Genomic DNA, 19,876 nt, shown 5'->3' on the forward strand with positions numbered 1-19,876 from the left:
TGACTGCACGATTTGTCCGTCCCCCTGTTGCTGGCATTTGGGTTGTTTCCAGTTTTTGCTGTTCCGAGCAGATCCATTTCCGTGTGTTGGTTCTGGTGTGCACGCGCCACGTTCCCACTGGGCACATGCCCAGGAGTTCTGATCCCTCAGTGTGTGTACCTTTGGCTTCTGATTAGTGAAGGGCTTGACTTTCCGGGTAAGCCACCCTCCCCCAGGACACCCACAGATATGGGACCAGCCTTTCAGAACCAGATCTGGGGGCTCATTTGCAGATTACACGGGTGGAGGGGGATTGCTGGGGCAGAAGGCCCCCCTCACCTGTCAGCTGCATCTGAGCACTGAAGTCTGAGCCCCCCCGCCAGGTGTCTCCACCAAAAGCTGGAGCTGCATGAGGCTCACCTCGTGCTGGAAAAACCAACCCTGCCAGCTCTTGTGCCTGTGCATGCTTGCACACCAGCCAGGGAGTTAGGGACCAGAGCTGAGTCACTCTAGAGATCAAGACAGCCACCATCTCTCCTGTCCCCTGCACCCCTCCCCCCCAAACCCGTGTGTGTGTGTGTGTGTGTGTGTGTGTGTGTGTGTGTGTGTGTGTGTGTGTTGGGGAAGGCAGTGTGGAGTGGAGACTTCTTTTAATCTCTGGATAAACCACGAAAGGAACGGCTCAGGTCATTTGCTTTCCCTGTGCCTCCACCATGGCTCAACCGAGCTCCCCTCCCCTAATACTTCTTTCTGAAGTGAGAATGACCCTCCTTTCCAGTTCCCCCCTCAAGTGTGCTGGCGGGGTCCGTGGTGGAAACAGGTTAGTCAAATCTCAGCGTTCTGGCATAGGATCCTAAATTGAATACAACAGGATCCCAGACTAGAGCCTGAAAGGACCCAGGACCCTGAATCCAGGCTGGGCAAGTGCCTTAGATCCCAGCAGAGGATCTCTGCTGGTGGTTCCTGGAAGTTGGAATGGGTCCCATGGGGGGCGGGGGCAGTGGAGGCCAGTGCAGCCAGCTGCTGTCTCTTGGACTGTTTAAGGCAACACCACCTTTTTCATCATGAAAGTCTTGGGGGCAAGGGACACCCAGATCTGGCAGCCACCCTACTGCTTATCTGAGCACCCCTGAAAGGGATGCCTTTGTCTGTTCGGCTGTGGGTCCCCCATAGACCCTTTCTGAAAACCCCTTCTGTGCACATAGGGGTCTCTGAGGTGGCCCCCTTGCAGGACCCACGCTCACACCCCATGACTTGGCTCAGTGTCAAACCAAACCTGCAAATGAGCGAGGGGCCCCAAAGTGCTGAATCATCTAATGATTTGACCTTCCTGGGCCTCAGTTTACTTACCTGTGAAATGGGAGTGTTTTGAGAATTCTGTGAGGTGACGCATGCCAGGTTCTAAGCACACAATGGGAACTTGGTCAATCTATGCTGAATGAGAGGACCATCCCGGCAAGTCAAGCATCAGGACTCATGGTCAGTAGTGTCTTTCCAAGCCTGTTTGCTTCCCATGAAAGGGAGCTGGTGTAGACAGAGCCTGGCACAAACTCTTGGGTTACCTCCCTGCTGAACACTGTGCCCAGCACATTTCCAGCTTGCTCTGTGCCCATGGGGATAAGACTTGGGTTTCACTTTCTGTGAAAACCATAGGTCTTGCTTCATTCCATTTCAGTTGTTCTCTGTGGACTCTGTGCTGGGTCTTCTCGGGTTAGAAAACACAGAGCCCCTCAACCCCTGCCCCGAAGAGCTCACCCAAAAGAGGGACTGTGTGTGTGTGTGTGTTAGGAGTTGTGCTGTGATCAAAGCAAGGTCTAGGCAAAGCAACCAAAGCAGACAGACAGTGAGGGGAAGGTTTCAGAGGAAGTGGAATTTGAGGGGTCTTTTCAAGGTGAGGATGGTGTGCAGAGGGGTGTACTCCAGCCAAGTTAGTGCAACAGCAGCGTCCCAGGGGCATAGGAGGGAAGCCTGGGGCTGAGCAGCAAAGGTGGCTCAAATGCCAAGTGGAAGAGCTACCCCAAGGGCATTAGGGAGCCAAGGCAGCATCTAGACCAGGAGAGGCACTTGATCTGGGCCCAGGTGGGAGAGGAGGAGGCTGGGATGGTGACCTGGGCAGCCCAGCAGGGGTCCGCCTTGCTTCCCTCCTCTTCACACCCCTCACCCCCGGAAACAACCCAGTTGGGGCTTCCCCTGGGGTCCCCATGTCTTCTAAAGGCACAACTTTGCAAACCCAGGAGACTCTTTAAGGCCCCAGCCTGACTACTAGAGACTCCTCCTGCAGTCCCTGCCCCCAGTGGCCTCAGTTTCCCCATCTGTAATATACATAGGTCATACTTAAGGGACCCTGTTTTCCCAATGGTGTATGGCTTGGTTGAAGTCACCCAGCAAAGGTTGGGGGACAGAGCAAGGACTGGACCCCAGCCACTTCATGTGTGCCTACCCCAAAGACACAGACGCTCCCAGAGCCCCAGCCCACAGGACCTTGACTAGAGGGATAGCTGGGTCCTCAGAGGACACTGAGGAAATTGGCAGGAGATTGGGCCTCTGATTCTTTTTTTTAATCCTCACTGGAGGATATTTTTCCATTGCTTTTCAGAGAGAGTGGAAGGAGGAAGAGAGGGAGAGAGAGAGAGATAGAGATAAGAGAGACATAGCCGTCGGTTGCCTCCCTCACAAGCCCCAACCCAGGCTGGAGCCTGCAACCGAGGTAAGTGCCTCGGTCAGAATGGAACCCGGACCCTTCCGGCTGAGGGCTGATGCTCTAACCACTGAGCAACCGGCTAGGGTGGGCCTCTGAGTCTGATGTTCTTCTTTCCCTTTCGGATTTGCCCATTTATAAAATGGAAATGTTTCCATCTCATAAAGTTGTTTGGAGATTAATGTCAGTGGATGTACATATTGCTCCCACGTGAGAAATTTCTCCCCTCAAACTCCTATTCACTTCAAAACCCACCGCGGATTTCCCATCTTCAGTGCAGCCCCCGCATAGCCTTTGGCTCTTTGGCTGTTCTTTGCTCTAGGCTCTCCCAGCCCTTGATTCTGCCCTCTGCTCAAACCCTGACCCTATGAGTGTAGGAGTGTCTGTATCTGCCTCTCTTCCCCTCCACCAGACAAGTGGGATCCTCCCTGGGATTCAAAATTACTCAGCACACTGGGAATGTTGTTGAATAAATGAAAAGAGGGAGGGAGAGGGCAGAAGGAAGAGATGCAACACTGGGGAGCCAGAGGTGGGGGAGGGAGAGAGGGCGCTCAGCAGAGACCTTGGTGGGACAGATGGAGAGAGGGAGCTGGAAGGGGGTGGGCTGGGGAGGTGGGGGTATGAGGAGACCCCGTTCCCTCCTGGCACGCCTCCTCCGGGCTCTGCTGGGCACACAGGGCCTGGCCAGGGGCTGGTGGATTGCCTGGGCGTGGGGCTCAGGAAGTGGGGCATCGGGCCTCGGCTTCCTGCTGTGTATGCGCCCCTGTGCGCCCAGGGCCGGTGCTGCAGGCCACAGCCTGCTGGGTGCCAGCCTGGTGTGAGTCTCTAGGCTGGTGGGTGAGGCGGGGTGCGGGCCTGTGGGGTGTGGACAGCTGGGCCTCCAAGCCTCAGCTTCCAAGTGGGAGGCCGGAGAGGAGGGGGCTGCACACCTGGCTTCTGGGACCAGACCAGGGCCTCCTCCCCCTGCCAACCTGACCCAGGAAGGGGAAGGAGCCTCCCAGTAGGAGGTGAAAGGTCCCAGACTCTGCAGCATCCAAAGGTGCAGAGGGTGAGCAGGTACCCAGGCCACGGGAATGTGGTGAGGGTGCTATGGTGGGGGCAGGTTCCCTCCCTGTGGCCCCCTCCCTACTTCCCTCTCTTGGCTCATCCATCTCCAGAAGATTATATTTAAATATCTCTTTTGTGCAAGGCAGGAGCTAGGCTCGCCCCTAAGAGGCGGTTTCCATGGTAACAACAATTGCCAGCTTCCATGTGGTGAATCAGTGTTGCCTTGGCAACCCCATCCTCATCTGCCCAAGGTGCTGGGAGGGGGAAGAGATGAGGGCCAGTGGAGGTGAGGTGGGAGGGGTGGGGGAGCAGGAGGCTGATGCTCAGGTGCCCCCTTTTCCCCCACTTCCTTTCATCACCTCAGTCTGCCCCCAGCCCAGAATCTGGTCCCATCTGGTTGAAATAATCTCCCCTCCTGCCTCCAGCTAGCAGGGTGTGGTACCCAGGTTGGTGTGTGTGTGTGTGTGTGTGTGTGTGTGTGTGGTGGGGGAAGGGAGACATGGGTCCCCCTTTCCTCTGAGGGTGTGGCTGGGTGGCAGAACTGTTGAACTACCGGAATTGGGGATGCTGGATTGGGGAGGCTGAGGCCTCCCTGGTTCTGGAGCTCCCAAGGTTGAGTTCAGATTGAGGCAGCTGCGCCCATATGTGCCTGGGAACACACTCAGATAGGGGGAAGGGATCTGAAGTGGGAGAGGCTCAGATAGGGGAGGGGGAGCAGAGAGAAGGAAGGGACTTAGAAAGGTGAGGGAAACTAGAGAGGAGGAGGGGAGTCTACCATGGGAGGGGACTCAGGGAAAGGGGGTGCTGAATAAAGGAGAGGCTCAAAGAGGGGGTTCAGAGCTGGGACAGAGTCTGAGAGAAGGGGAAATAATTCAGAGGGGAGGAGACATGGGGGTTTCAAAGTTGGTGAGGGGTCTCTACTCATGGGAGTGGGTGGAAACACCTCTACATTTGACCTCTAGGGCTCCTTAGTGCCTCAACTCATCTACCATGACCTTGGTGGATATAGTAAATAACTTTTCTCTGGGCCTTGATTTTGACATCTATAAAATGGGGTGAAAACCATGTCTCTCTCTTGAGCTTGCTGGGTAGCTGCACTATGATCAGAAAACTGACATTTATCAAGCACCTTCTCTGGATGGGTGGGGATCTACTCCAAGATTGTCTGACCTAGGACCAGCACTCACTGCCCCCAGGCCTATTGGGGAGAGATGAGGTGCCTTTCTGTTTGGTGGATGTCAGCCCCTTTCTTCTGGTCAGCTCAGTTCAGGAGGCTCCTCTGAATCTCCCATGTATCCTGCCCTGTGTGGGGTGATGCTGTGGTCCTCAGTCTGGAGGAAGAAGAGCAATACAGAGACATGTCCTGCCCTGAGGCAGAGGGAGGAGGGAACTTGAGGGGTGAAAGGATTGCCCACTTGGGGGCTTTTGAGTTGGGATTTGACGAACAAGTAGGAGTTCACCAGAGATACCAAGTTGGGAGGAAGATTCTGTCCTAGGATCAGTGGAGAAGCAAATGCCTCCTCATCCTATATCCCTCAAGTCTGCTGTCAAATGTTCACATTAGCTCATATCATACTCATGGCTGGGTAAGTTTGGGGGTAAGGGCTAGGGGAGGATTTCTTTTATTGAACATAATTTTCAGTGCCAGGGGTGTGGGATAGAAGTGTCCAGAACATGAGTCCAGATTTTAGGCTGGTCCACTCAGGTTTGACAGTCCTCCCACCTGAAGCTCTGGGAGCTGACTAAAAGCAGCAGCCTTGGTGTATTAGTCAGCTACTTCTGAGTAACAGACCACCCCAACCATTTTATTTGTTCATGATTCTGTGAGTTGGTAATCCCAGCCTTGCTCCAGGGGTCATTCATGCAGCTGCAGTCAGTTGGGGCTTGACTGGGGCAAGCTAGGCCAGAACGACCTCACTCCTATGTGCTGTGTGTTAGTGAGGCCTCTCTGTGCATAAGGTCTACCATACTCCAATAGTTTTCCTGGGCATGACCTGGCATGACCTGGTATGCTCAGGGTCTCATGAGTGGAAGCTGCAAGTCCTCTTGAAGCCAAAGTTAGAACCCCCACAACTTCACTTCCACTTCATTCTATTGGTCAGAGCAAGTCACATGGCCAAGTCCAGATTCAAAAGGAAAATAGACTTTAGTTCTTTTTTTAAAATCTAATTTTATTTATTTTTATTTTTTTATATCTTTATTGATTTCAGAGAGAGGAAAGGAGAGGGGGAGAGAGAGATAGAAACATCAATGATGAGAGAGTCCTCATTGATCGGCTGCCTCCTGCATGCCCCCAACTGGGGATCGAGGCCGCAGCCCGGGCATGTGCCCTGATCAGGAATCAAAGCCCAATCGCTTGGATCCTAGGTCAATGCTCAACTGCTGAGCCACACCCGGCCAGGTGACTTTAGTTCTTGATGAGAGGAACCACAAAGTATCATCACATACAGGGACTGGAGGAGTTGGGCCATTTTTGTAAACAGTCTCTGGCACTTGGGGAGGCAAGGAAGCTTCCTGGAAGAAGGGATATTGTTACTGGGTTTTAGAGGCTAAGTAAAAGTTTTTCAGACAGCATGATCAAGGCCCTGTAGGTGGGACCATGTGTTGTTTGGTTTGAGTGGAGTGTTAGTTGCTGCCTGGTGGTTGGTGGGATGCTGAGGCTGGAGAGGTGGGCAGGGTTGCCTGGCAGAGCTCAGGCAAAGTCCCTACACATGCTACTCCAGCTGCTGACCTTGACCTCCCCCATACCCCTCTTTCCACAGATGGCGAGGCCAATCCAGGTGAAGCCTGCGGACAGCGAAAGTCGTGGAGGTAGTTGTCATCTCTCTGTGACCTCCAGGCTGGGGGTTGGTGGAGGAATGAGACCCCTTCACAAAAGGCTGCAGCAGTCATCTGCTTGCTTACACACCTAATGGGGTAGAGACAGGATAGCAGGGGCCTCTGTCCCCTCTTCCCAAGCACATAGCCACAGGCCAGGTGCAGCTACTTTCCTCTGGAACTTGAAATACCTACCCCATTCCTCTCAGGGAGCAGTAATGGGGATCTTCTGACGCAGAGGAGATAGGGTCCCTGAAGAGCTATGGATTGATTTCTGGTGTGTGTGTGTGCACGTTTGCATGTCTGGACAAGTGTGCATGTCTGTGTATGTAAGCATGCATACTCGGGCACACTTGTGTGCAGACACGTGCAAGTATGTGCACATATGCATGCATGTTTCTGCCGCTGGTGCAGTGGCGGTGAGTGCATGGCTGCACACCCAGCCTGTGCGCGGGCGTGTATGTTCAAGTATGTGTGCTTGACTGTAACAGGCTGGGCATGTGGGCATGCAGGCTGGGGCCTGGTGTCTGCATGGGGCGGGACTGTGTGGTGGGGGTATGTCCATGGAGGGGGATGCTTGGCTGTCCCCATAGGTTACAAAACATCTTGGAGATTTTTGTCCTCCTGCCCCATCTCAGGTGGATTGGGGGCTGAGGGAGAACAGCCAGCCCTCGGGGTGGTGTGTGGGACAAGGCTGGTAGGAACCCTGCATATGGATAAGAGCCTGGTCAAGCCCATATGGGCTGGGAGCCTGTTTTCATGCTCTCCGACCTGGCTGCCAGTGTGGGTCAGAGATCAGAGGTGGGGTCTGCATGTCTCCATCTCCATCCGCTCTCTTTCCACCCTCTCCCTCCATATCTGTTTCTCTCTCATCTTTTTCTTTCCTGTCTCTGGTTCTCTCTCTGCTGCTCTCTGTATCCCTCTTTGCCTGTCTCTGTTTCACTCTCATCTGTCTTTCTCTCCCTGATTCTCAATCTCTCTGCTTCTGTGTTTCTCCCTGCCTCCCACCCCCATGAGTGACAGCTGCCAGAAAACTGGTCTCCATAGTAACCCAGCTCACCTTCTCTGGGAGAGGACGCTGCCAGGTTGTTCCTGATCATAGGGGAGCAGCGCTATTACCCCAGGGGGCAGGGCTCTGGCGCCTCACACAGGAGAGGCTGGCCCACACTGACCCCTGGCCTTAGACTTGGGCAGGCCCCAGCCAGGCATCCAGCCAGGCACCCACTCCAGGCTGCCCAGGCACTTGGTCCTGTGCACAGACATGCCCTCTTCACTCATTCAACAAACACTGATTGCCTAGCCCCTTCTGAGCCCTGGCAGGGTTGGGCAGGGAGCTCTGCTGGGCACCAGGAGGATGCAGAGGCCACTAGCGCTCACCCCTCCCTGGAAAATCTAGATGGTAGAAGACAGACAGACCGACAGGGACCTGGGCCAGGCCAGGCAGTTCCTAACCCCGGTACTATGTGTGAGCTCCCTGAGCAGACGCCTGGGGGGACTGAAGGGCATTGGGGGGGGGGGGCTGAGTGAGCCAAGGCTTGGCGATGAGCCCGCGCGGGAGCGCGGGAGGCTGGGGACCCGCGGCAGGGAGAGCGGCCGGCTGTGACCCTGCGCGCGCGGGGCCGGCGGCCAGGGGAGGAATTCCCGGAGGCTGTCCCGCCGGGACTCGGCTGAGGTGGTGTCTCCGCCCACAGGGGACCGGAAGCTGTTTGTGGGGATGCTGAACAAGCAGCAGTCGGAGGAGGACGTGCTGCGGCTGTTCCAGCCCTTCGGGGTCATAGACGAGTGCACGGTGCTCCGGGGGCCTGATGGCAGCAGCAAAGGTGACAGGCCAGGGGCTGGGCAGGCTCTGGGGCCGGGGCTGTGAACGTGGGGAGCAGGGCGGGGCCCGGGTTGGACCCCCGGCCCGGCGCGCGGAGCCAGACTGGTCGCCCGGCCCGAGGCTGGGCGGGGACGGTGCCCACCTACCCGCCCGAGTCCCCCGGAGACGCCGCCTCCACGACTGCCGTGGGACTGTTTGCACCCGGATTTGCCTGCGTCCTGTGGACGGTATTTCTGCCTGATCCTACCCACTCCACCGTTCCTATAGGGCTGTACCTTCTAGAAATGACTGTTTAATGACCTCCAAAAACTTGTTTTCCTGTCTGCCCACGGGACTGTATGTGACTGGGGCTGAGTGTCACTCCTCCTGCATCTGTCTCTGACTCTTTCTGCCTGGGTATCCAAATGATTGTTTCTTTCTGGGTCTTCATGTGTCTGGTGGTCTCTGTCTGTCTGTCCACCTGATTCTGCCCGTGTGACTGACTGGCTGGGTCTGCCCTTGGTTGGTGACTTTATCCCCATTTCTCCAACTCTGGTCACGTGAGCCTATCCATCTAGGTCTGAGTACATCTCTGCCTGAGTGCACACAGGACCGTATCTCTCTGCATCTGTGTCTCATGGTTTGTCACTTTAATTCTGCTCATCTGATTACAACTCTGGATTTCCTAGTGTTGGTGGCTGATGGTGTTTTCTAAGCCTGTCCTCATCACTTGATTGTGAGTTTGACAAACAGCTATTTGGCTGGCTGGCTTTCTGATTGAATGGGTGGCCAACTGTCTGTGGCTGGCCATGTGCTTCTCTTACTGTCTCATCCTTCATTGTCCAGCTTTCTGTCTGAGCAAATGGCTGGCTGGCTCTGTTGTCCAGGTGTCTGACTTTCTGGCTGCATGTGTCTGATGCTGACTGGCCATCCAGGGCTCTCAGCTCCCTCTCCAGTGGCCTCTGCCTTCCTAGAAAGACCTTGTTGCCTCTCACCTGTTCTTCTCTTGGAGCAGGCTGTGCCTTCGTGAAGTTCTCCTCCCACACGGAGGCTCAGGCGGCAATCCATGCTCTGCATGGCAGCCAGACCATGCCGGTGAGTAGGAGCTGCCCTGGGCCATGGTGGTGGGCATGGGAAAGGGGCAAGGATGTTCTGTTTCTACCATCCCAGCCATCCTGGCTCTTCTTCACAGAGGGCACAGGTGGAAAAAGGGGCAGTCTCTGATGGGTGTGAGTGGGTGTATGTGTGTGTGATCATGAATGTGTGAATGTGTATGTGTGAATGTATGTGTGTGTGCAAGGATGTACTGCATGTGAGTGTGTCTGAGAGAGCATGTGAATCTGAGAGAGCATGCACTCTCTCATGCATGTCTGTGTGAGTGCATGAGTATGCCTGGGTGATGTGGGGGGAACAAGTGCATGCATGTGCCTCTGTAGGTGTGTGTGTGAGGGTAAGTGTGTGAATATGTGTGTGGATGAGTGCATGCGTGTGAGTATGTGTGGGTGAGGGCATGTGATTATGTGTGCAGAGTGACTGTATATACTTATGTGTGTACTTGTGTGATTTTGTGCATGGGTATGTAAATGCATGTGTGCAAGTATGTGTGAGCATGCATGGTAAGTGTGTATGAGTGCTGTGCATGACTGTGAACCTGCATGGTGAGTGTATGTGTGTGAGTATATAGGAGGGGTGAGACCTGAAGGTTGCTGGGAGTTGTTGAGGCTCGCAGAGGGACATGCGGGTATGGGGAGTGACAAGATCAAAGGCAGGATCGGAATGGGCAGCCCCAGAGGAGCTGGAGAGGATGGGCTGGAGGGGCCTGCAGTTCAAGGCTGAGGGGCACAGATTCTTCCTATGGCCATGGGGAGCCACAGAGGGGTTCAACAAGGAAGGGAAGGGGCCAGGTTAGTTGGAAATGTCTCTTTGGGGCCAGAGTAGGGGGTGGGCAGAGGCAAGACTGGAGCTGGGAACTTGTGGGTCAGCAGTGGTGTGAGGCTGGGAAGGACCACCAAGGCACTGGGAGTGGCCCTGCCCCCCAGGAAGGAGGCTCTAGGGACCACTTTCACTGTATGCAAATGTCTAAAGGTGCATGGGAAAGACAGCCTTGGAGAACTAACTCTCTCAGTTCTTGAAAATGGGTGTGAAGTGCAGGGCAGTCTCAGAAGAGCAGGCATCAGTTTTACTCACTGGACAGAAATGATTTAGCTCATCACAAAGGTCAGGCTTCCTCCTACTCAGAGCTGTCCAGTGATGAGGTTGGCAGGCATAGCAGGGAGTGAGCTCTCCATTAAAGGGGGCATGTCAACCTCTCTGGTGGTTGGAATCTCACATGTTCTCAGGTGCAAGATGCCATTTGCAGAGTTATCCATCTGTGCCCCATTTCTCTTTGGTGATTGGATTCTCACCTGTTCTCAGGTGTGGGTGACAATTATAGGATCCTCCACCCAAGCCACCAGTGTTCCTTTCTAGTAGTTGGATTCTCCTCCTGGGTGTTTTTTTTTGTGTGTGTTTTTTTTTAAGATTTTAAATTTATTTTTAGAGAGAGAGAAACATTGATATGAGAGCAAAACATTGGCTGCCTCCTGCACATCCTCTACCAGGGAGCCTGCAACCCTGGTATGTGCCTGGACCAGGATCAAACCGGCAACCTTTGGTGCAGGAGACAATGCCCAACCAACTGAGCCACACAGGCCAAGGCTCCTCCTGTTTTTGAGAGTGTGCCTGAGAGTCAGAGTCCTTCACTGTACCTCAGACACTGCCCCCTGGGCCCAGATGTCCCACCTGTGTGCAGGGGTGGTTGCACCATCAAGTGCGAGACCCAGGACTCTGATCTTCAGGTAGTCTCACTGTGGAGCCCAAAGTCTGCAGCTGGGGCTATGGACAGGGCCAACAGCTATTGCCATCTACACCCCTCACCCAAGGGCCAGAGCTGGTGTGGTTCTGGGGTCCCCAGATTCCTGGTTACCTCCCTCCTTTTTTCTTTTCCTGCTTGCGGCTGCTCCTGTAGGGTGCCTCCTCCAGCCTGGTGGTCAAGTTTGCCGACACAGACAAGGAGCGAACACTACGGCGCATGCAGCAGATGGTGGGCCAGCTGGGCATCCTGACACCATCCCTCACCCTGCCCTTCAGCCCCTACAGTGCCTACGCCCAGGCTGTGAGTGACCTCAGCGGCGCTTTCAGGACCACTTCTAGGATCTGACTCAGTCTCTCTCTCGATCTAAGTCTAGAGGGGTTTGACCTCTCTGCCTATCTTTCTGTCTCCTACCCAGTCTCTCTGACCTAGGGTTCTATCCTGGCCATTGCTGAGCCCACAAATCCAGGCTGATTCCTGAGCCCCAACCCTAGCTGAGCCCCCAGCCATAAACTGAGCCCTGGGTCCAAGGTGAACCCCAACTCTGGACTAACATGACCCCATGCTCAGCCCCCAAATAATTCAGGCCAAGCCTCAACCCCAAACTGAGACCAAACCCAGGCTGAGCCTCTAAATCCAGGCTAACTCCAAACTGAGTCCCAACCCTGGCTGAGTTAAATGTTGACTGATCCCTTGACTGAACCCAGATCCCTGGACGAGCCCTGATTCCTATGAGCTCTGCACCTAGACTGAGCCCTAACCCTATGCTGAGCCCTGATCCTAGAGTAAGCTTTGATCCCAGGCTGACCCCCAGTTCCTGACTGATCTCTGACCCTGGCCTGAGTCAAGATATCCAGCCTGACCCCCCTAGTTACTGGAGGACCAGGCCTCTCCCTGGGAGCTATGATCTCAGGGCAGGTGACACCCTGATTGTGCATATTGACTCCCTCTCTACCACCAGCTCATGCAGCAGCAGACAACGGTCCTGTCCACGTCAGGCAGCTACCTGAGCCCTGGCGTGGCCTTCTCACCTTGCCACATTCAGCAGATTGGCGCCGTCAGCCTTAATGGGCTGCCTGCCACACCCATCGCCCCTGCCTCTGGTGAGAGTCCTCCAGAGGCCCAAGGATGGGTGGGCAGGGCCAGGGCTAGACCCAGGCTCCTCATGATGTTTTTCTGCTCTGCAGGACTGCACTCACCCCCACTGCTCAGCACTGCCGCCGTGCCCGGCCTCATGGCTCCCATCACCAACAGCTTTGCAGGTGTTGTGCCCTTCCCTGGTGGGCACCCTGCCCTAGAGACCGTATATGCCAATGGCCTCATGCCCTACCCAGGTAACTTGAGTGATTCCTCAGGGCCTAGGAGAGCATTAGGGGTCAGGGACGGTGTCTCTAGGACAAGCATAATTTCTTGTGCCTTGGTGTCCCATGGAACAGAAGGACAGAACAAAGGGAATCTCAGCTTGTGTGCACAGAGAAAAAGGTTAAACATAGGAACTTTGTACCCAGACATTTCTGGGTTCATATTCAGGTTTGGAGGCCCTGGGTGATTCCTTTAAGTCTCTGAGTTTCAGTTTGCTCATCTATGGAACAGGGCAGATAATATCAGTCATCTCATGAGGTTGCATTGACAATGAAATCATTATGCAAAATGCTTAACACATCACCTAGTACTAAGAATGGCACCATCAATCTTAATTATTAAACATTACTGTTTGGGAAGATATCAGTACCCATATTCATTCATTCACTTATTCATTCATTCATTCACTCAGTATTGACCATGGGCTGATTTGGGCTGGGCTCTGCACCTTTCCCTACTATACCATGATTTCAAGGCAAACATCTTCCAACACCTTGCTGAGGTTAAGTAAATCATCTGTGCTTCCACCAATGAGGAGGATTTATTTTTATTTTTATTTTGAAATGGTTGAGGCTAACGAGGAGTTGCCAAAATAATACAGAGAAGTCCTGTGTACTCCTCGCCCGGCTTCCCCTGATGCTACCATCATAGATAATTATAGGACATTGTCAAAACCAGGAAACTGACATTGGTGTGTACAATGAACTCAACTGGAGTGGGAGAGCATATTCAGATTTCATTGCTTTTTACATGCACTTGTGTGTGTGTGACTCTACACCATTTTATCACAGGTATAGATTCATGTAATCACCACCACATTCAAGATACAGAACTGTTCCAGCTCTACAAAGTAATTCGTTCATGCAACTCTTTTACAATCACATCCCTCCACACCATTCTGTCCTCGAGCAACCTCTCTCTGTCCATTCGAGCAGAATCTTTTGGCTAAATTTTCTTGATTCACCAGCTTTGGTGACATGGACAAACTCTCCCCTCACTTACCTCCTTCACTCAGGGCAGTAGAAAGGTCACAGCCACATAGGGGGGTCCATGAAGTGACTGATGAATGAGGTGTAGGCAGCAAGAGAGGGGAAGGGACGGGGGTGAGCGGTGGTCTGGAGCAGAGGCCTGGAGTCCTGGAGAATCTAGAGAATAAAAGGAACGAGGGGGTCCTGATGGGGATACAGAGATGGGATGTTTCAAACTCTCTGGAGTCCAAGAAACCTGGATTCCAGTTTGGCTTCTGCCATTTCCTATCTGTGCCCGTTACTTCAGATCTTTGAGCCTCAGTTTTCCCACCTGTAAAATTGGAATCATACCTGTAAACCATTTACGCAGAGGTGAAGCGAGGGCGGACGCCTGTTGCTCTCTTTCCGGCTCTTAAGAATTGCGGGTGGATAGAAGTCTTATGCTGCCCCCGCCCCGCTTAGTCCCTTTGTCTGCCCGCAGCCCAGAGCCCGACCATGGCCGAGACCCTTCATCCCGCCTTCTCCGGAGTCCAGCAGTACACAGGTAGGGAGGCAGCTCGGCCCGGCCCGCGGTTGGCCCCGCCCCACAAGAAACCCCGCCCCACAAGAAACCCCGCCCCCAGGGCTCGGCCCCAAGGTCTGTCTTTAACCTGGCTTCCCAGCTCTCGGCGCTGCCCGGGTCTTTCGCGTCCGGTCTCGTCCCTCAAGTCCTGCCCGGCCCCTACCAAGGCCCCACCCCACCTCTGACTCTTCCTAAGGCCCGCCTTAGCCCCTCCCTTAGCTCCTGTCCCCGCCTCTCAGGTCCTGGCCCCTCCCCTCTTTCCTGTTGCCGTGGCCCCACCTTTAGGCCTTCTCTTCGTTGTGGCCACGCCTCTCCTCCGCAAGGCCTGGCACTAGCCCCGCCCTCATCCTAGGCCCCGCCCCTAGAATAAGTCCCGCCCCGCCGACGCCGGGCGCCCACCGGCCTCACTCCGCTTCCGCTCCGGGTCTCCACAGCCATGTACCCTACTGCGGCCATCACTCCCATCGCGCACAGCGTCCCGCAGCCGCCGCCGCTCCTGCAGCAGCAGCAGCAGCGAGAAGGTGAGGGGGCCGCGACCTCCCGTGGGCGCCAGCCCTGCCCTCTGACCGATCCCGTCACCTACAGGATCCACCCCGGGCCACGCCTCTGGGAACCGCGCGGCTAAGAACTTGCCCAGGAGACGGACTGGCCTGGGTGCAAGTCCTGACGCAATCCCTGGGTGTTTGGGGGGCAACTGAACCCCCCCCTCTGAGCCTCAGTTTTCTCCTCCAGAAAGTGAGAACCGTGCTCGCTCGCTCCCGTAGGCATAGAGGTGCCCTCTCCAAAACGGAATGATCCTTCGAGTTTTTGGAGAGGAAACTCATTTCGAGGTTGGGGATGAGGTGATGATGTATTTCAGGTAAACTGAGGCTTCCCCAGGAAAGTCGAGGGATGCAAGAGTTAGATTCTGGAGTAGGACAACTGGAATTCAGATCCACTCCCTTCTGATTTGTGACAAAAGGAAGGCACCTGGCTACCCTATTCCTCAGTATCCTCACCTGTAACACAGGCGACTGTGCCAAGAGGCGTTATCGGGAAGTAAGCAGTGGGCGCTCACCACAGGGGAGTCCCTTAGGACTTTAATCCAGCTATTGGAAGTGGGGGGAGGGGCTGGGGAGAAGTGACCAACCAGAAAAGCCCCAGGTCGCCCTCCACGGCAAGGGAAGCTCGGAAAATTCGTGTGTGAGCACGAATTTTTTTTTTCTCATGAGGCTTGGTTCATCTGGGTCCAGGTTTTCTGCATTCACCTAGTGTTTCCTGGAGACGAGATAGCCCATAAGCAAAAACAGGATTTGTGTTATGCTCAAAATTGTTCCGTGACATATCAATCACGTTGGAACACGCATTTTAAAAACAAGCATTATAGCAGAACTGTGGTCCTAATCAGAAAGGTAAGGGAGTGGGTGTGATTGTGTGATCTTGGATTTTGTATTTTCTGAGGTGGGGAATATTCATTGCAAGGTGGGAGCAATTCTCGGTGATTTGACCATTACCTTTGTTTTGGGGAGCATGGGAGAAGGTTTGGGAACTGTTCATGGCCTCAGATAATCAGGTTTTTATTTTTTGATTTATTTTATTTTACTTTTTATTAAATTTATTGGGGTGACATTGGCTAATAAAATTATATAGGTTTCAGCCCTAGCCGGTTTGGCTTAGTGGTTAGAATGTTGACCTGCAGACTGAAGGGTCCTGGGTTCGAGTCCGGCCAAGGGCATGTACCCAGCCCATTCAGGGCGCATGGAGGAGGTAACCAATTGATATGTCCTCACATCGATGTTTCTCTCTCTCTCTTCCACTCTCTCTGAAAAAGCAATGGGAAGATATCCTCAGGTGAGGATTAAAAAAAATTATATAGGTTTCGGGTGAACAATTCTATAATACATCATCTGTATATTGTACTGTGTTTTCACCACCCCAAGTCAATCAGGTTTTTTTTTTAATCCTCACCCAAGGATATTTTTTCCATTGCTTTTCAGAGAGAGTGGAGGTTGGGGGAGAGAGAGAAACGGCAATATGAGAGAGACATTGATTGGTTGCATTCCCCACTTGCCCCAACCAGGACTGGGGATTGAGCCTGCAACGGAGGTACATGCCCTTGGCTGGAATTGAACCCGGGGCCCTTCAGTCCACAGGCCAATGCTCTAACCACTGAGGCAAACCATCTAAGACAATCAGGTTTTTAAATGGTATTAATTATAGTTTGTATATAAACCATGCACTGGGATTATATGGGGAAGGGATGATTTTGAGGGTTAGCCATGCTTAAAAAAAAAAATAGTTTGGGTTGATATAGTCTACCATTTAAAAATTATTCGTGTTTTAAGGATAACTGGGGTTCAGGACTAGAGAATTCTCTTTTTATTTTACTTGATTTTATTTTTGCATCACCTGAGTTTTGAAAATTATCCAAAGTTAAGAGGATTATCCATAGCTTTTGGAAAATATATCTGGATATTTGGGTTTGGGGACCAGAGGATATTTGTCTTGTTTTATTCTATGATCATCAGACTTTTATTACTATTTTTAAAAATTGATTTTAGAGAGAGAAGGAGGGGGAGAGAGAGAGACATCGATGTGAGAGAGATACATCGACTGGTTGCCTCCCGCATGCACCCCAATAAGAGCCCTGACCAGGGATCGAACCCACAACCTAGGTATGTGCGCTGACCAGAAATCGAACCTGAGACCTTCCGGTGCACAGAATGACACTCCAACCAACTGAGCCCCACTGGCCAGGGCAATCATCGGACTTTTTAAAAAAACATTTTATTTTAGAACCAGTTTTAGACTTACAGAATAGTTGCAAAGATAGATTACAGTTTCCACATACCTACACCTAGTTAACCTGACTTTTGTAAATAATCTGGAGTTTGAGGTTTAGGGATTTTCCTGGATTTTGGAGTTTCTTGGATTTATCTTGGTTTAGGTGGAGGAGTAGGGATCATCTGAATTTTATAAATTATCTGGGGCCTGAGGATTATCAGAGGTTTGGAGTATCCGAGTGTGGGATTATAGACCAGAGTTCAGGGTGACTTTCCTCCCTTCCCCCCCATTTCCAGACCCCTTCTTCCTGACCACTAGAGGTACCAGACGTGGGTCCAGACCCGCCCCTCCCCCAGGGGGGGGTCCACCTCCTCTCCTTGGGGGCTTTATGTCTTTCTCTCCCCCACCTGCAGGTCCCGAAGGCTGTAACCTGTTTATCTACCACCTCCCCCAGGAGTTTGGAGACACGGAGCTGACACAGATGTTCCTGCCCTTCGGCAATATCATCTCCTCCAAGGTGTTTATGGATCGGGCCACCAACCAGAGCAAATGTTTTGGTGAGTACCTTGGAGGGCACCTCTTCCTGCTGGCCAGCCTGTCTCACTCCCTTCACCCTGGAACAGAAGATGGGGGATGAGGTGGGAGGGGTTGGTCAGTCATGAGACAGGCCTGGTCCAAAAGAATCACATTTTTAAAAAAAAAATCACATTCATAATCAGAGTGAGCACTTAATAAGCACCTACTATGTGCTAGGCACTTGCTATACATTCTTTCTAAGTCTCATTCATTCATTCATTCATTCATTCATTCAAGAAATACATATATTATGTCCCTGTTGTGTACCAGGCTCTGCTTGGCACTGGGCATATAGCGGTGAAGGAAGCCTACAAACCCCTGCCCTCAGAAAGCTCACAGTCTTCCTGTACTGTCCAGTAGAACTTTCTCTGATGATGGCAATGTTCTACATCTGACCTCTCTGAGCCATCAGCCCCATGTGGCTACCAAGCACTTGAAATGTGGCCAGTGTGACCAAAGGACTAAATTTTAAATTTTATTTAATTTTAATTAATTTAAATTTAAATAACCACTGGAGCCAGTGGCTACCGAATTGGAAAGCACAGGTTTAGGGGGAGGAGATGGAAACAAGGAAAAATAGGATATAGGCCAGGGAATTATAATCGGTATGAAGAAAAATAGAACTGACTAGTGATGAGCCCAGCATGGGGAAATCTGTAGGAAGAGTGTTCTAGGAAGGGGGAACAACATGTGCAAAGGCCTGGGGCTGGACTATGTGTGTTGGAGGAACAGTGAGAAGGCCTGTGTGGATGGAACAGAGTGAGTGATGGGGAGAGAGGAGGAGGTAAGGGCAGGTGGGGGACAGGGGCAAGTCATGAAGGGTCTTGAACTTTCGGGAGGACTTCTTTGTCCCCAGAAACAGAAAATTAGGGCTCAAAGAGACACTGACACTTGTTCAAAGTCACACAGTTGCAAAGAGGCAGAACCTAGATTAGAACCAGTCTGTTTAACTACAAAATCTGGACTGTTAACCCCACCCTGTCCTCTTCTAAGAGCTAACTTGACTGTTTAAGTGCCTTCTGTATGTACTCCATATCCAGCCATAAAGGGGAAGAATTGTCCCTTTTTTGCTGAGGGAAGAAAGAGAGGAACAGAATGGTCAGGTGACACACTTGAAGTCACCCAGCAAGTATGGGACTCCCACTAGTGCCCAGGCCCCCTCTTATGTAACCTGCTTCCAGGAGGAAGAGGAAATTTCTAGAGGAAAACCTATTCAATCTTACAACAATCAGGGGGGTCATATGCATTCTCTGAGCCTCAGTTTGCTCATCTATATAATTGGGGGGCATTAGAGGAGATAAATATGACATTAACCCCCCAGCTCTAGATTCCCCTGTGGCTCCCCCTGGACCCCTTCAACCTTGACTCCACTGTCTCTCTGCCTGACCTCCCACTTGGCCTCTCACATAGAGCTCCGGTGGCCCCATCTCCAAATGCTTGTGTGGTCCCTTCTCCCTGGAGGGCCCCTGGCCTCTGTGGCCTCGACATGGTCTGTGAAGTCTGTGAGGACAGAGAGGTAAGGGGCAGGAGTAGGGCCAGGTGGCCTTCAGGTGGCAGGTGGAGGGAGTTTTGGCTGGGGGCAGTTTAAGGAGGGGGAGGCTTAAGTATTTCTGAGAGTCTTGGGGGAGACTAGGAGCAGAGAGTCTGGCAGAGACAGAAAGACAGAGATAGAGATAGAGACAGAGAGAGAAGGAAGGAGAGATGGAAAAAGACAGAAGAGACAAAGACATGCACACACAAAGATAGTCAGATGGACAGACAAGATCCCAGATGAATAGAGGTCTCAGAGTAGGCAAAGGATTAGTTAGCATCAGGGCCCAGAAGGAGGCAGGCATTCCGGTGGGAGGGAGAACGTGCCCCTCCCCAGACCCCCAGAGGTTCCACCTGTCCCCAACTCCACAAGGGAAATCTCAGCAAAGCAAACCCCAGGTAGAGAATGAGTGCCCCATCCCCAGAGGCATGCAAGTCCAGGGGTGTCAGAACCAGGCCAGAGCTGCTGTGTGTCCTCTGGCAAGCCCTTGCACCTCCGCGGGCTGTCTGCCCCTGCGAGCGCACACCCCGCCCCTAGGACCCCCGCGAGCCGGGAAGCCGAATGGAAGACGCCCACGTTGCCCACCATCGCGGGTCCACCCCGGTCTCTGCAGGCTTCGTGAGCTTTGACAACCCGGCCAGCGCACAAACCGCCATCCAAGCCATGAATGGCTTTCAGATCGGCATGAAGAGGCTGAAAGTGCAGCTGAAGCGGCCCAAAGATCCGGGACACCCCTACTGACCACGCCCACAGCCGCCCCTAGGCTGTGGGCTTGGCCCAGGTGAGCCGCCAGGCGGCCCCACCCACTCCAACCCCCCCAGCTCAGTGTTGGCCGTGCCCCTCCCTCTTCTCCAAACCCTCTCCGGGCCAGGGGGTGGGGGTGGGGCGTGGCGTGGGGGGTGAGGTTGCTGCAGGAGACTTCGG

At 53.1% G+C, this 19,876-nt stretch overlaps 1 protein-coding gene across 1 annotated transcript in view; it reads left to right on the forward strand.

Moving 5' to 3' along the window:
* Positions 1-19,876, forward strand: part of CELF5 (CUGBP Elav-like family member 5) — a 41,951-nt gene that overhangs the window by 19,007 nt on the left and 3,068 nt on the right. Inside the window, 11 exon segments of the mRNA XM_087816634.1 lie at positions 6,487-6,538; positions 8,233-8,361; positions 9,355-9,434; positions 11,347-11,493; positions 12,152-12,293; positions 12,378-12,524; positions 14,002-14,064; positions 14,435-14,489; positions 14,491-14,603; positions 17,259-17,402; positions 19,566-19,733. Coding sequence (XP_087672760.1) covers positions 6,487-6,538; positions 8,233-8,361; positions 9,355-9,434; positions 11,347-11,493; positions 12,152-12,293; positions 12,378-12,524; positions 14,002-14,064; positions 14,435-14,489; positions 14,491-14,603; positions 17,259-17,402; positions 19,566-19,693 — 1,200 coding nt within the window. The 3' untranslated portion in view covers positions 19,694-19,733.

Source organism: Miniopterus natalensis, chromosome 4, assembly GCF_054644295.1.
Source record: "Miniopterus natalensis isolate mMinNat1 chromosome 4, mMinNat1.hap1, whole genome shotgun sequence".
Taxonomy (NCBI): Eukaryota; Metazoa; Chordata; class Mammalia; order Chiroptera; family Miniopteridae; genus Miniopterus; species Miniopterus natalensis.